We start from the raw sequence: 17,693 nt of genomic DNA, 5'->3' as shown, positions 1-17,693 counted from the left end.
CCACACATTCTTCAAGGCTCCCAGAATTTTCGCCCCCCTTCCCCACCCTATGATCCACTTCCGCTTCCATGGTTCCATCCGCTGCCAGATCCACTCCCAGATATCTAAAACACTTCACTTCCTCCAGTTTTCTCCATTCAAACTCACCTCCCAATTGAATTGACCCTCAACCCTACTGTACCTAATAACCTTGCTCTTATTCACATTTACTCTTAACTTTCTTCTTTCACACACTTTACCAAACTCAGTCACCAGCTTCTGCAGTTTCTCACATGAATCAGCCACCAGCGCTGTATCATCAGCGAACAACAACTGACTCACTTCCCAAGCTCTCTCATCCCCAACAGACTTCATACTTGCCCCTCTTTCCAACTCTTGCATTCACCTCCCTAACAACCCCATCCATAAACAAATTAAACAACCATGGAGACATCACACACCCCTGCCGCAAACCTTCATTCACTGAGAACCAATCACTTTCCTCTCTTCCTACACGTACACATGCCTTACATCCTCGATAAAAACTTTTCACTGCTTCTAACAACTTGCCTCCCACACCATATATTCGTAATGCCTTCCACAGAGCATCTCTATCAACTCTATCATATGCCTTCTCCAGATCCATAAATGCTACATACAACTCCATTTGCTTTTCTAAGTATTTCTCACATACATTCTTCAAAGCAAACACCTGATCCACACATCCTCTACCACTTCTGAAACCACACTGCTCTTCCCCAATCTGATGCTCTGTACATGCCTTCACCCTCTCAATCAATACCCTCCCATATAATTTACCAGGAATACTCAACAAACTTATACCTCTGTAATTTGAGCACTCACTCTTATCCCCTTTGCCTTTGTACAATGGCACTATGCACGCATTCCGCCAATCCTCAGGCACCTCACCATGAGTCATACATACATTAAATAACCTTACCAACCAGTCAACAATACAGTCACCCCCTTTTTAAATAAATTCCACTGCAATACCATATATATATACATATATAAGAGTAAATGAATGATCACCTGAAGGAATCTATCGACACCAGATGTAAGAACTGTTAAGATATTTAAGACAAAAATACATAGCAAATGATGTATGAGTGAAGGATTATGTTATGTATATGGTGATTAAGAAGAGGAATCCACTCCCCTTCCCCTGCGTCAATCCACTCCCCTCCCCCTGCGTCAATCCACTCCCCTTCCCCTGCGTCAAGGATGGTATAATGTATGCAGATGTCTCACAAGTTTGTTGTGAGAATTATATTTACCGGGCGGAGTGTCGCTAATGAAACGAGAATGTTTGGATAACACAAGGAAATAAAAGCCATCACAATACTGAACCATGAGAAGTCATGGGTTGCCGAGTCCGACTGAACTGAGAGACAGGAGGAACTAAACGAATTTTTCATTCCTACAGACAGAAAGCGCCAGTAACCTCCCGTCCCCAAAGACAGACCACCTCTGCCTTACCGTCAACAGAGACAGAAGCATCGCCCGAGGTATGTCAGTCATCAACCCGAGGTAAGATGAAATAGAATTTTCGCAGACAATTCCGGTCATCGTTAATGATGTGCCGATATTTATGTTTAGAAAGGGTTCCTGGAGGAGGAGGAGGTACGCTACACAGGTTATATGTACGGTAACGTGCTCACATGGATGTACTCGAGCCGACACTGGGTCACTGGGATAGAGAACGTGAAAGCTTCAAACACCACACCATCTGTGTGGGAGGAGTTCCACCATTCCATATGATGTATCTTGATGTCTCCCAAGTTGAGGACGTCAGGTTGAGGGTGTAAGGATGTCACAGTCTCGTGACAGGAAGTCAGAGTCGGTAATACCTCACATGCCTCCGCCCCCAGCCTGCAGCTGTGATCGGCAACCCTGGCCCAAGCAATCGTCTCGTGGAAGAATGCAATCAACAAGTTTGACTCACTGGAATCTTGTCTCGTGTGGCTCCTGAGTGGCGCTGCACTCACACACCCGAGCCTCACCGTCCACAGCCCCGGGACTTCCTGGCACGGTCTCACCCGTGAGCCAGTCCCACTCTCGGGCTCCTGTCCTCGACCGTCATGCCTGTCACCCAGTGGAACATTACTGTGCTGTCTTCTTGATATCATTCCCTCTAAGACGGTAGTTAGAGTAACGACTGCCACAGGATGTTATGTGATTATGATTGCTCTAATAACTATATGTTTTGTCATCCTTTTCATGCACTTATTGGCCGTTTCCCGCCTTCGCGAAGTAGCCCCATGAACAGACGAAACAGGAGACTTATTTCCTCACATCCACTCTCCAGCTGTCGTGCATAATGCAATGTAACTAGAGCTCACCATCTGTCATTGTACTGAGTATGATTCCCTGTGTGCCACAGCTGGTTCATCTCTGTGTCCTGAGCCAAAGGAGTTCTGCAGGATTTTCACAGACTTTATATAATCCTTAATGTTCTGCTCTGTGCTATTGTCATAGCTTGCAGTGCTTCTTGTATATTATCTCCGTTTAGTACTCAACGTATCTGATACATTTATTTAGTTTGGTTGTTTGTCTTTCTTTAATATTTGCCGTTCTTATTTGCTCCTTATAACATGTTGTTTGTTTGTTTGTGGTGTAACTGTTTACAGATTCTGTCTTGTGGTTGGAGTGTGACCTTCCCCGGCGCATGGTGGCATCTTGGCTGGTAGTGATGCTGCAGAGAAGCAGACATCGACGGTGGCGACTGACGACTAGTGAACTGGTCAGACCTTGCAGAGTTGAGGACATCAACGACATCACGGTTCTCGTGTAGACCAAGAACTCTCTCTGGGCCCCACAGGCGCCTCTCGTGCTGGTTTGGACGCTCCTGTGTGGTCGAACGAGGACACTCTAAGTGCTGTGTGGTCTGACGAGGACACTCTAAGTGCTGTGTGGTCTGACGAGGACACTCTAAGTGATACATGATTCAAAGCCTCGCTCCTCAACGCCAGAGGACGAGGCCACAACACATGCTACTGGCAGCAGACGGAGGTCACACCAACTCACTCTTCATCCGTCGTCTAACATTCCAAGCCTCTGGGGAGTGGGTAGCGCACTTCCTCCTTCAGTAGTCGCGGAACTTTGACCATGTCAGGAGTCACCTCACATGCCAGCAAGGACGTCGATAGGGCATCACACTGGAGATAAAGTATCATATCGACTCCAAAAAAGCATGAGGCCATCCTTGTCAGTCACTGATTACCATTCTTGTAGACAGACTACATCATGGATGAAATTTAAGACTTTCCTCGTTAAGACTTACTTTGATATTGAGGACGATGATCCTTTATAGATGGCAGGTAAAACAACCTCTAATTATCATCAACCATCTGGGGGGTATAATACCCAGCGATCACAGGCCGTCTGGATACCCGCTATATCTAACTGGCAATTCTCCTGTTGACCATAACATTTTGGTTCCATGGTAACGGAGGCTTTATGTTCGCTGACGTCGTCACAAACTGTTTACCCTGAACTCTTTAACCCCGGCGTTACTGCAGGCGGTGAGGACGTAAAGACACGTCCCTCACGATGTGAGCTGTGTCATCATACAAGTGACTGGTAGGTCATGTTGGGATCCTTCTTGCACCAGGACCTGAGACAGCGTTAGTCTGGGCTGTTGGTGAGACGCAGTGCAGTGTAAAGTGGCAGGATATAGTTAAAGGGACTTGTATGTGGGGCATCAGAATTCAAGACTAACAGTTCACTGGTGCGCCCTCACCTTAACTGTTGTGTTCAGTTTCTGTCATCAGACATGAAGAAAGACATACGTAAACTGAATGTATGTAGCACAGAGGAGAGCTACCAAGATGATTCCCTGACTGAGAAATCAGTCCCATCAGAGCCGACTAAATCAAAGACATAATCTGCCTAGAAGAGTGAAGGTCCAGGGGTGACGATACAGATGCTCAAAATATCAAAGACTTTGAGTAAATAGTAATGAACATCATCAAATTCATGGGTTAATGTTTCCCATCATATGAGGCCAAGTACGTTTTCTTCAACAGAATTATTAACATGAAATTATTTACCTATTAGAGCAGCTGAAAGCAACACTACAGATACACATGAATTATATTTCATGTCAACGACTGACATCATTTGCGCCTCGTTAGTTAGATGTAAAGTTTACAGGTATTTCTGTTTATATTCGAACCTCTACTTACCACACGAATGAGAGTTTCTGGCTGTCCTCCAGCACCACAATCAGGCATCGTTACAACCCCGTCGTATGTTGCTGTTTGAGTCCCTTTGTGGTGTGTGATCCACTGTGCCAGGCTCGGCAGAATCCCCTGTGCCTCTCTGTGGCATCTCCTCTTCATCTCCCACTTTGCTTGATCCTGGCAGTATGTGTCTCTGGTCTGAGTCGCTCTTACTGTGGTGTGAGTGGGTCATGGCTGTGGTAGGTTGTTATGGAGGAAACTTTGTTATCGTCCCTCTTAAGGTGGCGAGTTCCGTTCTTAGTCGTAGAATCCCCAGTTAAAGTCCCTGATTCTCTTGCTGGGTTGTTCGAGCCTCTGCTTCACCTCGAGTTAAGTTTTGTTTCAATGACTTTTCGCATCAGGCTGGTCCAAGCTGGTGGCGGCAGCTCCACTGTACATAACTCATAGTTTTGATATTTCTTGTGTCGTCAGCTGAGAGATGTTCTTGGTAGAGTGTTATTGTGATGGTGGTGTCAGCAACTGCTTCTTGTCGCATGATTGAGATAAAGTAGGTTCACCATTTGTTGCCTGGATGACAAGAGTGATATTTGAGGATTCCTAAACTGAATATTGGGGTTATCTGTAGTTGAGGAACTGCGTCTTCGACACAGAGTTGAGGGACTGGAACATGGCTCAGGTCTGATGTCTTCATCTTTGATTATTTCTATGGACGTCCGAGACACTTTATGTTCCACGTAGAATGATGGTTGTGTCGACGTCTGTGATGTAGTGTTGTTTGCATCTTCTCTCATTGTTCAGCTTCTGTAAAGACGTTCGTCTACGTTGAAGACTTGTAGAACTTAACTTACATGCTTCCCTGTGAGGTCTGTTCATCATCTGGTTCTTCACCTTTGGTATGTTCTCCTCTGTTGTTCCTCCGTCCCTTGTTCTTCAGATAATTTTCCTTTGCTTGTTATTCTTTTCGTTACGTTGACATCTTGGATAAGTTTCTCCTGTGCAGTGGTAGGGTGATCCTTGTGTGGATAATTGGAATAGTTTTGCTTAACACTTGGCAGCTGACTAACCACAGGAAGCCCTAGGTGTTCCCTATGAAGCTGCGATTTGTCTCATGGGTTCCCCACTCTGCCTGACCCAGTGTTGACATTACCAGATGCTTCAGGCTGTGGTGGGGGTCACAGGTCATCCCTTGGTCACCTCTGGTTAAGATCCTCCAACATCTTAATTTCATTGCAGTGTTACCGAACTCTTCTTCAGGGCTCAGGTCTGGGCTCAGGTCTGGGCTCAGGTCTGGGAACTCCAGTCTGTACACAGAACTGATGATGTGAGGAATGGCGCCAGTGTCCCTGGTGTCTTCGTCCAGGCTATCTGTCATCAAACACCTTTTTCCTTTTCGTGACTTGCAGGCAATTTATTTCATTAACTTCGCTAACTAAATACAGGCCAGACTCTGTACCACACCAGACTGGGCTGCAGAACAGATGACAGGAGAATCCTGCATATCTCTTCCCTGTAGCTGCCTGGAATGTAATCAAATTCCATGAAATTAATAATTCGAGCAACAACAGACTCTAATAACTGTCTGTTGTTATATTCTGATATTTGTGCTTAGCTGTGTTGCATGTTAAAACAGGTGAAGATCACCCAAACTTTTACCGAAAGTATTTTGAAACGTTTTACAATTAAATAAACGATTATGATAACAGTAATGAACTCTCTACTCTCTCATGTTTTCCCAATAACTATGACCTGACACATTTTAAACATTTTCTTTCTCTTCGTCCAAAATTTGTAGATAGTTTTTTCTTGTCTCTTGTTTTTCCTGTTTTATGAACCTTTCTATACATCAATTAAGGTCCGGCCTTGATGTGACCGTGACTGGAGCCTTCAACATATAACAAAAGATAAACAAACAATTTGTATTTCATGAAGATGTAGGGAAATTGTCGTAGCGCATCTGTTTTGTTTACATATATAGATATTTTCAGTGATATTGAAAAAGTTTAATGAAAAAGTTTTCAAAGATTTGTAGTTCAATTCTCTTACGGAATCATATGTATTTTCCTTTCAGATATTGTAATGATATTCAACATAGATATTGACGTAAACAATATCTCAATACAAATTGATTTGATTTAGAATTTTTTACTAAAGATGCATGTAGAGAGCTAACATATGTACTACAGATATATGATGACATCCACTCTGTGACATGTGATGTTAACCCATCGTTAACATTGTGAGCTTAACTCACCCATCATTCTTAAGTTAACCTAACATAAAAACTATGTTAATCTTAGTTTATAGCACCAAGGGCTGCTATATCAGAGGGACATCTCTCACGCTGCCTGGTCTCAAGAGACGTGACTGGTCGGGAAGCTGGTGTGGGATCAGTAAGGACACTCATGACTTCTTAAGAAACGTAAACTTTAATAGTACATAATGTCTCTCGTTATGAATGACGTCAGCAACGATGGTGTCACGTTATCGACACATACAGACGGACGAGTTGCGGGATCCATGCTCGTTAGACCAGTGCGACAGTTAGTGGAGTCTGGAGAAGCCGTGGTCGTTAAGCCAGTCCACGATCGTGTCGTAATTGTTCTTCATCCAGGCAATGTTCTTCTCGATGTTTACCAGCGCCTGCTGGACAGCCGGAGCAGCGTCCCCCATGTTGTGGCCATGTTGCACGTAGAACACTTCCAGCTGATAAGACACACACAAGATGACCTTCATCAGTACCACTTCTCTCCAGTGGTCACACTGGGTCATCAAGACACACACAAGATGACCTTCATCAGTACCACTTCTCTCCAGTGGTCACATTGGGTCATCAAGATATATGCAGTAACAGGAGAAGGGGCTGTCGTTGTCTCATGTTCAGCCATGAGTTATGTATAGATAAGATCGCATGATATATCATGCTTATGATGCACTTAAATTTAGACAGAAAAAAATTCTTTTGTTTGTCTTTGCCTAATACATACATATATATTTTTTCAAACTTGATTGCAGCTTCCGGCGTTAGAAAGGCAGCATGTGTAATTCATCGAAACCCCAGCTCCGGATAGAATGAATTGGAACAATGTGATATACAGGGGTCGACGTGCTGTTAATGGACATCTAGGGCATGTGAAGCATCTGGGGTAAACCATGGAAAGGTCTGTGGGGGCTGGATGTGGATAGGGAGCTGTGGTTTCGGTGCATTACGCATGACAGCAAGGGAATGGATGGAGCGAATGATACGGCCTTTACTTCGTCTGTTCCCGGCGCTATTTCGCTAATGCGGGAAACGATTATAGAATATGAAAAAGTATATATATATATATATATATATATATATATATATATATATATATATATATATATACAGGGCTTATCATTCAGTAATTCCAGGGTAAACTTATCACCATTTGCCATTTGACGACATTCTGAATGCAGATGACGTCACGGAGGGGGGTTTGAGGAATGGTGATGACGTCACGGAAAGAGAAGGTGGGAGGGTGATGACATCACAGGTGGGGTTAGGGGAAGAGGGTGACCAGCTTACCTGATGCTTCTCGGCCTCGGTGTTGAACCCAGCTGTGGCCGTGGTGACCAGGTCAGACAAGGTGGATGACTCGTTGTAACTGCAGGTCATAAAGAAACAACAATCAGAGCCAGCTTACAGGTCTGAACAGTTCACTTGAACACAGACGGAAGAAAATGTAAACACTGATATCTGATTCTTAGAATTTAAGGAAGATTAATAGAGACACGAGTGGTTGAGGATGATATAATATGATCTTAGATTTTCATGATATAGATATAATTACTCTGTCATGTGTTATGTTATGTCACCTTATTTATTATCAGTTAAGGTGAATCGACATATTCATGTGTGATCATATATGTAAAAGGGTCTAGTTATTCGCGGAAGTCCTCATCAAAGTCTCCATCAAAATCTTCAGCAAACAAGAAAGGGCGAAAAAAATAGATAAAAAGAGAAGTCCGGATGTTTGAGAAAGTAGAAACTTTCTTATGAGGAAGGATCGTGTTGTCGCAGTCACACAAGACGTAACATGACAGAGACTTCCAAATCTGAGCAGTAAAAGAAAAGAAATAAACATGAGCATACGTCAGTTAGCAGTGGTCACATAGTAATCTGCTAAAGCTTTAGCTTGCTCATTACTGCGTCACCCAGCTGATGGTGGGAGCACACAGGAAACCACTACTCTCAGGGCAGAAAGCAAAGTTGTATGTAGAGGAGAGGAGAGAGAGAGAGAGAGAGAGAGAGAGAGAGAGAGAGAGAGAGAGAGAGAGAGAGAGAGAGAGAGAGAGAGAGAACACTGTAGTATGAGCTAGACTGAATTTTGAAGTGACATTGTCAGTGATGATGCCTCACGCTCCTTCACAATCGGTTTTACAAACACATGATTCTAAAGCTTCACCAGCTAGGAGAACATTACTCCACATAAAGACGAATCAGTCTTTAATATAAATGAACGAGCGATTCATTCAGTGTAGTGTAGGGTTTCCAAGTGGATGATGAACAGCCATAATGACGCCAACTTTGTATGACAAGAAAAATGAGAGAAAACTGTATATCACAAGTGTTCAACACTACCGGATCATGTTTGTTCTCCTGGATCGTCACCATGAAGTCTGGACCTATAGAACATGGCCAGACATGTTGTGACACAGACTAAGCAGCAGGAAATGGAAGAGATAATCATAAAGTGGAGGATTGTAGAGACGAGGCACTCTTATATGAGTGAAGTGTGACACTTGATGAAGAAAGAACAACATTGATGACTAGATGGAGTTGGCTAAGGGACAGGAGAGACCCTGAGGAGCTGGTTCATCTGAGGTCACAACATTGATGACTAGATGGAGTTGGCTAAGGGACAGGAGAGACCCTGAGGAGCTGGTTCATCTGAGGTCACAAGGTTTAATACTACGTAAATCTTCTAAAGTTACTGACAAGGAAAAATGTCATCTCCAAAGCCAAGCACAGAACCTCATAGTACGCGAGCTGGACTTACTACTGAGATATCCTCTGCCACTGGTTCCTGAGGAAGGACCAGGCTATTGTGTGGCCCACGTCGGTGGCAGCGACTGATGCAAACACCAGAGCAGAATCCTGTTTGCTGACACCGCCTCCCTCAGTGAAGGCCACGTCTAGGTACCTGTGCAGCAGAACCTTCAGGTTAGCAGTCGTGTTGAAGACTGGGTGTTGGTGGCTAATGTTAGGCAGACAACACACCGTAATGCACAATGTTGATACCTCAGCCATCCACAACATGGAAACCAACTGAAAACCTTCTCAGCTTTAACAAAGTCCGTCATACTTATTTACATGACAAGAATACAAAAGCTGCTTTCTTTAATTCCTCTTCAAAACTAAGGTTAGGTCACAACTGTATTCACTTATACATTTTCAAAGCAAGATATGAATGGGGAACTTTATATATATATATATATATATATATATATATATATATATATATATATATATATATATATATATATATACTTTTCATACATATCGCTATTCCCGCTTTAGCGAGGTAGCATTAAGAACAGAGGACTGAGCCATAGAGGGAAAATCCTCACTTGGTCATCTTCTCTGTTCCTTCGTTTGGAAAAGTAAAAATGAGAGGGGAGTATTTCCAGCTCCTTCCCGTTTTAGTCGCCTTCTACGACACGCAGGGAATACGTGGGAAGTATTCTTTCTCCCCTATCCCCAGGGATATTTGTTTTCAACAAGAATATATTATATGAATAGAGTAACCTTTTCTAAGATAAAGTAGCATTACTGAACATGAAAAAAACAGAATAAGAGAGAAATTATTCAGATGTAAACAGGTTTATGATAATGAGATCATTGTTAAGTCCATAAATGAATAGGGAAGTCAATTTGAAGGGACGTCTTCGGACATGAAGGACCTTCAAGTAGACTTTTTATCTGTAGACTTGACTTCCTCAGTCCCATACTTGAGGGAATGCAAGATCTAGAGATCCAGCTACGAGTTATGTCTAAACTGCTCATGGAACTCATGAAAGTAATTGTACAATATGAGCAAATATGTGCCACTGGTCACGCCATAATCATGCCAGAGGTCTTGAAGATAGAATAAGATAGTAAATGTATGACTCACTCTACATCAGAGATCATGGGGAAGTCATGATACCTTGTACCACTGGTTTCCTCCATCTTATATTGATCACTATACAGAGGACGACTCGACCTGACTGATTCTTTAGACAGAGAGGTTTTGTCCTGACCGTGAGAGTATCCAGGGTTTGCTGGAGCAGGAGAGGGCAGCCAGGAGGTGGTCCTTCCTCTTGGTCAGGTCAGGCAGCAGGTAGTGCCTCCACACCTGGTCCCACTCCTCCTCCTCACCAGCAGCGACGCCCATACAATACACCGTCGACTCCAGGTTGGGCGAGATGAAGCTGGAACAACGGGAAGAGATGTCAGGGGAGACATCCTACCACATGGAGGATCAGTGGGAAGCGATGTCAGGGGAGACATCCTACCACATGGAGGATCAGTGGGAAGCGATGTCAGGGGAGACATCCTACAACATGGAGGATCAGTGGGAAGCGATGTCAGGGGAGACATCCTATCAACATGGAGGATCAGTGGGAAGTGATGTCAGGGGAGACATCGTACCACATGGAGGATCAGTGGGAAGAGATGTCAGGGGAGACATCGTACCATAGCGGTCAGTGTGCAAAGAAGTCAAGCAAGACATCTGTAATACAGAGTATATCAAACTTAAATCTGAGCTAAACGTAAGTGTACAAGATATTCTGACTGTAACTTGATTTTTGCTATATCTGTCATTTGATCTTAGTTGTGTGGGTGTAGCATTAACGCTAGAGGCGACACTGGGAAGATCTCACACCACAGCCTCACTCACCAACACTCACACCAGTTTGATCATCAAGATAAACTTCGAGACATCATCATTTGCGTAATCATAACCTGAGAATTATTAGATGTTAAATATTAAAATCAACAGTTTATCTTAGTCCATTCATAATTCTGAATTTCCTGATATTTCAGCGATAAAAATCCAAGAAAGGGAGCAATTCCTGCATTCTCGTTTCATCTTTGAAAGTCAGTGTTTGTCTCAAGCACACAGGCAACTCGTTCTGGTGGAGACCTAGATTTTGGGGTCCTTGTGAGGCTAAGCTCTGCCTCTGGTCTGGCACTGGTGTTTATGTGAGCAGTGACGTAGTGTTGGTTGGTTGCTGAAGTATCACTAATGTCTTCCTCTGGTCACGTGAAGGAGGTGCTGGGTACCTTACTAATCATAGGTCACCTGCTGGTGCTCAACTGACCTGCCAGTCGTCGACCAATCCTCGAACTGCTTGACTGCCTGGTCCACACACTCACGGTGGCCGAGTCTGCAACTCCATGGCAGCTCCAACCTCCGCAGGAGCTGCTTAGTATGGAGGTCTCTGAGGTCGTCCTCGAACCCCACGGAATCATACAGCGGCGTCAACAGGCTCAGCACATATCTCTGTAGAAGATAATGAGGTAACGTATAACCCTACAAGACCCCAGGTCACGTAGCCATCACACCTACACCTGAGGCATTATAGACCCCCAGGCTACCGTATGGACCTCACCATCTCATCATCAGCTGCTTGTGTGAGGTTATCACTGCCACGACCCTGCCTGACCTGCAGAGATTGTAGTCCTCACAACATCAATGATTGAGCTCTTGTGTTTCCTGCACCATCATTGCTGAGGGTACTGTAGTCTCCACAGCATCAGTGTTGAAGGCCTTATAGTCAACACAATACTTCCTTATACATTACTAAAACCCCGTAAAACCCATGACAAAGATGGCAATAGCTCCCCACAACCCACCTTGAAGGCCATTGTATCCTGCTTAGCCACCTCCACTAGAGGCGGGAGGGCCACATAACACCCACCTTGAGGGCTCCATAGCCTGGGGTGCGGGCGAACATCTTGTCTATATAGTCGAGGTTACTGAGGGCGGCCTTCCATGGGATGTACTCGGCTCTCGTGACATGTAGGCAATCATTCCCAGCGCCCTCTCATATGACAGTCGACCTGACGGAAGACAAGAACAAATACATAAATCATACATATATGTCGACAGTTGTTGAGGAAAGAACATGAATAATCTGTCTCTAGCTTCTGGGGACATAATTCTGTTGAAGCAATATTTCCTTGGCAAAATCATAATACTTGAAATTAACTGAGTGACTGAACATAAACTATGTCATAAACTATAAAACATAAACTATAAAACCAAATCAACATTCAGGATCACAAATAAGCATAGAAATTACTGTATAAACCAGACACGCTCTGACCAGGCAACGTCCACTTACACTCCTCAAGTAAAGCCTCATACGACATGGACTGGTAACATACACTTGTCAGTCAGGCATCTTGTTGAACTTACCGCGAGGTACAGTGAATGCCACTACATGGGAAGGACAGATAACACAAGAGCTGATGGTCTATGACCAGGTTATCTGCTGGAGGACAGTACTACTGTACATGGCAGTACATGGGAAGGACAGATAACACAAGAGCTGATGGTCTATGACCAGGTTATCTGCTGGAGGACAGTACTACTGTACATGGCAGTACATGGGAAGGACAGATAACACAAGAGCTGATGGTCTATGACCAGGTTATCTGCTGGAGGACAGTACTACTGTACATGGCAGTACATGGGAAGGACAGATAACACAAGACCTGATGGTCTATGACCAGGTTATCTGCTGGAGGACAGTACTACTGTACATGGCAGTACATGGGAAGGACAGATAACACAAGACCTGATGGTCTATGACCAGGTTATCTGCTGGAGGACAGTACTACTGTACATGGCAGTACATGGGAAGGACAGATAACACAAGACCTGATGGTCTATGACCAGGTTATCTGCTGGAGGACAGTACTACTGTACATGGCAGTACATGGGAAGGACAGATAACACAAGACCTGATGGTCTATGACCAGGTTATCTGCTGGAGGACAGTACTACTGTACATGGCAGTACATGGGAAGGACAGATAACACAAGACCTGATGGTCTATGACCAGGTTATCTGCTGGAGGACAGTACTACTGTACATGGCAGTACATGGGCAGGACAGGTAACACAAGACCTGATGGTCTATGACCAGGTTATCTGCTGGAGGACAGTAACAGTAAACTACAATTTCTAATCTTTATAGATGGAAACAGGATAGTAAACAAGATGGTAATGATACCATAGATTCCTTTTATATATACATACATATATATATATATATATATATATATATATATATATATATATATATATATATATATATTTTTATTTTTTTTTTCATTATACTTTGTCGCTGTCTCCCGCGTTTGCGAGGTAGCGCAAGGAAACAGACGAAAGAAATGGCCCAACCCCCCCCCCCCCATACACATGTATATACATACGTCCACACACGCAAATATACATACCTACACAGCTTTCCATGGTTTACCCCAGACGCTTCACATGCCTTGATTCAATCCACTGACAGCACGTCAACCCCGGTATACCACATCGCTCCAATTCACTCTATTCCTTGCCCTCCTTTCACCCTCCTGCATGTTCAGGCCCCGATCACACAAAATCTTTTTCACTCCATCTTTCCACCTCCAATTTGGTCTCCCTCTTCTCCTCGTTCCGTCCACCTCCGACACAGATATCCTCTTGGTCAATCTTTCCTCACTCATTCTCTCCATGTGCCCAAACCACTTCAAAACACCCTCTTCTGCTCTCTCAACCACGCTCTTTTTATTTCCACACATCACTCTTACCCTTACGTTACTCACTCGATCAAACCACCTCACACCACACATTGTCCTCAAACATCTCATTTCCAGCACATCCATCCTCCTGCGCACAACTCTATCCATAGCCCACGCCTCGCAACCATACAACATTGTTGGAACCACTATTCCTTCAAACATACCCATTTTTGCTTTCCGAGATAATGTTCTCGACTTCCACACATTCTTCAAGGCCCCCAGAATTTTCGCCCCCTCCCCCACCCTATGATCCACTTCCGCTTCCATGGTTCCATCCGCTGCCAGATCCACTCCCAGATATCTAAAACACTTCACTTCCTCCAGTTTTTCTCCATTCAAACTCACCTCACATATATATATATGTGTGTGTGTGTGTGTGTGTGTGTGTGTGTGTGTGTACGTGTAGGAAGAGAGGAAAGTGATTGGTTCTCAGTGAATGTAGGTTTGCTGCAGGGGTGTGTGATGTCTCCATGGTTGTTTAATTTGTTTATGGATGGGGTTGTTAGGGAGGTGAATGCAAGAGTTTTGGAAAGAGGGGCAAGTATGAAGTCTGTTGCGGATGAGAGAGCTTGGGAAGTGAGTCAGTTGTTGTTCGCTGATGATACAGCGCTGGTGGCTGATTCATGTGAGAAACTGCAGAAGCTGGTGACTGAGTTTGGTAAAGTGTGTGAAAGAAGAAAGTTAAGAGTAAATGTGAATAAGAGCAAGGTTATTAGGTACAGTAGGGTTGAGGGTCAAGTCAATTGGGAGGTAAGTTTGAATGGAGAAAACTGGAGGAAGTAAAGTGTTTTAGATATCTGGGAGTGGATCTGGCAGCGGATGGAACCATGGAAGCGGAAGTGGATCATAGGGTGGGGGAGGGGGGCGAAAATCCTGGGAGCCTTGAAGAATGTGTGGAAGTCGAGAACATTATCTCGGAAAGCAAAAATGGGTATGTTTGAAGGAATAGTGGTTCCAACAATGTTGTATGGTTGCGAGGCGTGGGCTATGGATAGAGTTGTGCGCAGGAGGGTGGATGTGCTGGAAATGAGATGTTTGAGGACAATGTGTGGTGTGAGGTGGTTTGATCGAGTAAGTAACGTAAGGGTAAGAGAGATGTGTGGAAATAAAAAGAGCGTGGTTGAGAGAGCAGAAGAGGGTGTTTTGAAATGGTTTGGTCACATGGAGAGAATGAGTGAGGAAAGATTGACCAAGAGGATATCTGTGTCGGAGGTGGACGGAACGAGGAGAAGAGGGAGACCAAATTGGAGGTGGAAAGATGGAGTGAAAAAGATTTTGTGTGATCGGGGCCTGAACATGCAGGAGGGTGAAAGGAGGGCAAGGAATAGAGTGAATTGGAGCTATGTGGTATACCGGGGTTGACGTGCTGTCAGTGGATTGAATCAAGGCATGTGAAGCGTCTGGGGTAAACCATGGAAAGCTGTGTAGGTATGTATATTTGCGTGTGTGGACGTATGTATATACATGTGTATGGGGGGGGGGGTTGGGCCATTTCTTTCGTCTGTTTCCTTGCGCTACCTCGCAAACGCGGGAGACAGCGACAAGGCAAAAAAAAAAAATATATATATATATATATATATATATATATATATATATATATATATATATATATATATATATGGATAGATAGGTATATTAATAAACAGATACAGAAAGAGACAGCATAACATAAGCCAAGCCAGGTTTAAGTTTGGCTGAACATTCACGTTACCTTCGCGGGCGAAATTGAAAGTGTCATCAATAATCTGGGCTCGGTTGATGACGTTTATGACCGCGTGGTTTGCACGGAGCTGGTCAGCAATCAAGGCCCAGTTGTCGTCATCATAGTTGACCCTGTAGTAACCCATCTCCTGCAGGTTGAAGATGACCCATCTGTCCTTCGCGGGCAGGGAGGTCAGGGTGACCTCTTGTTGTCCTCCTTCCATCCAATAGGAAGGCTGCGTCTGGCTAAAGTCTAGTTCATCAGCAGAGGTGAGGGTCAAGGGCACCCACCACCTGTACTGATCCTGTTCCTCCGTGGCTTCTCCGTTAGCTCGCCTGACCGCCAGGAACCTCTCCTGGGGAGAAGGGAGATACAAGGTTCAGAGACGCATTATTAGGTCTCTCAGACGTAAGCAACATACATGGGTCTCAGATATATAAGGTACAGGACGATCAGAGACGAGGGTAATATACTCATCTTCAGAAATTAACAAACCTGATGAAGAAAGTTACATAGTTGGCCTCAATTAAATCAAACGTCTGCCCACGAGTTTGTATCCAATACTACGAGTGAAATTAGAGAGTTGCTACTTAAATCGAGCTTATCAAAGCGTTTGATTATTTTGATTATGTATCCGGCTCTCGTGGGATCAGTCTGGGAATCATCTTGGTAGCACACAGACAAGACAGAGGCAGAACTCAGGAAAGTCATCAATGTATCATTTAATCTTCAAATTAAACAGTTTATTACTGAACATTTGAAGGGACCAGTTCCACCCCAAGTCTTGACCCAGTGTCTCTCTTAACTCCTTGAGCATAACGTGACGATCCTTGATCGTATCTCTTCACATATTTCCTCTTGTTCTGATGAATCTTCCTCACGAGTCTGTCAGTCTGACTTGTGCTACCCTGGTAACCTCCACCAAGCATGGCAGGTCGGCAGCACAACTTCGCAGTTTCTTTTGCCTTGTTCACAGTGTCTGTATCGGACCTTCTCTGCTCGTCCATCCTTATTTTACACAACCCATTTATCGTCTTCAAAGACTTAACAAGACAACCAAGCTCTTGTGTCCTCCTTTTCATAATACGTAACTCTTTTATTACTATTTTGTTTGATTTTTGTTGAACAATATCTTCTGTAGAAGAACAAATGAAACGAGACAATCATCTGCCAACCATTTACCCTAAACCTCTGACTGAAAAGTGTGAGATTGATGGAACCAAACAGAGACGCTCCAGCCCACACAGCTGTTGCGTTGTGTTCCTGTGGAAAGGCTGAGGTGATCCAGAATCGACCTGAGGTACAAACTAAGAAATCCCATCTCTTTATCCTTCCACTCGTACCCCAGTTGCCGATCCCCTCCTTATATACATGAATGAACGTCTTGTTATACGCTTCAACACCCTGATCCAACTGGTATTTATCCGAAATGAATCTATGACAGTATTGTTACCCACCTTATACTTCATCTTTGGTCGTCATCTCATCTCAGATTGCTACCCCGACCACATATTCAAAGATTAACCTGAGCTCTTAATCACTTTTCCTAGGTGAGGTACCACACATGACGTTTTCCATTTCCTGGCCATTGTAGGTAAAAATGAGATCTAATATTAATGATGTGTCGCCCGCCCCCTGCCCCTGGCCTAGTGTGTTCCAGGACCTGGTGGTGGAGTGGAAGCTTCTCCTCTCACACCAGAAGACTAATGTCATCACAATTTCATCTCTCATAAGAAACTAAGTTCTTCCCGTCTGTCGCCATATACCTAATTATCTGTCGCATCATATAAGATCTTAATTACGTAATTAACAAGTTGCATAGCACAAGGAGGGAGATCTACGCTCGCACAGCCTCATCTCTTGAGTTGTGATAATCCTCATACATCTGTACAGACGCCTTCATACTACCTGTACCGCTAGTAGCTTCATAAACTTGAATTATTTCCTTCAGCCTCAATTACTATACTAAAAACATTTCAACATTTTCTCTAGCAACTTTC

The 17,693-nt window shown here is 44.0% G+C and overlaps 1 protein-coding gene across 1 annotated transcript in view; it reads right to left on the bottom strand.

Moving 5' to 3' along the window:
* Positions 1–6,591: 6,591 nt before the first annotated feature.
* Positions 6,592–17,693, bottom strand: part of LOC139746204 (aminopeptidase N-like) — a 34,488-nt gene continuing 23,386 nt past the window's right edge. The window contains 8 exon segments of the mRNA XM_071657140.1: positions 6,592–6,887; positions 7,732–7,810; positions 9,206–9,349; positions 10,449–10,619; positions 11,514–11,695; positions 12,114–12,202; positions 12,205–12,255; positions 15,703–16,048. Of these exon segments, the coding sequence (XP_071513241.1) occupies positions 6,726–6,887; positions 7,732–7,810; positions 9,206–9,349; positions 10,449–10,619; positions 11,514–11,695; positions 12,114–12,202; positions 12,205–12,255; positions 15,703–16,048 (1,224 nt within the window). The 3' untranslated portion in view covers positions 6,592–6,725.

Source organism: Panulirus ornatus, chromosome 4, assembly GCF_036320965.1.
Source record: "Panulirus ornatus isolate Po-2019 chromosome 4, ASM3632096v1, whole genome shotgun sequence".
Classification (NCBI taxonomy): Eukaryota; Metazoa; Arthropoda; class Malacostraca; order Decapoda; family Palinuridae; genus Panulirus; species Panulirus ornatus.
This window is presented reverse-complemented; position numbering and strand designations above follow the sequence as displayed.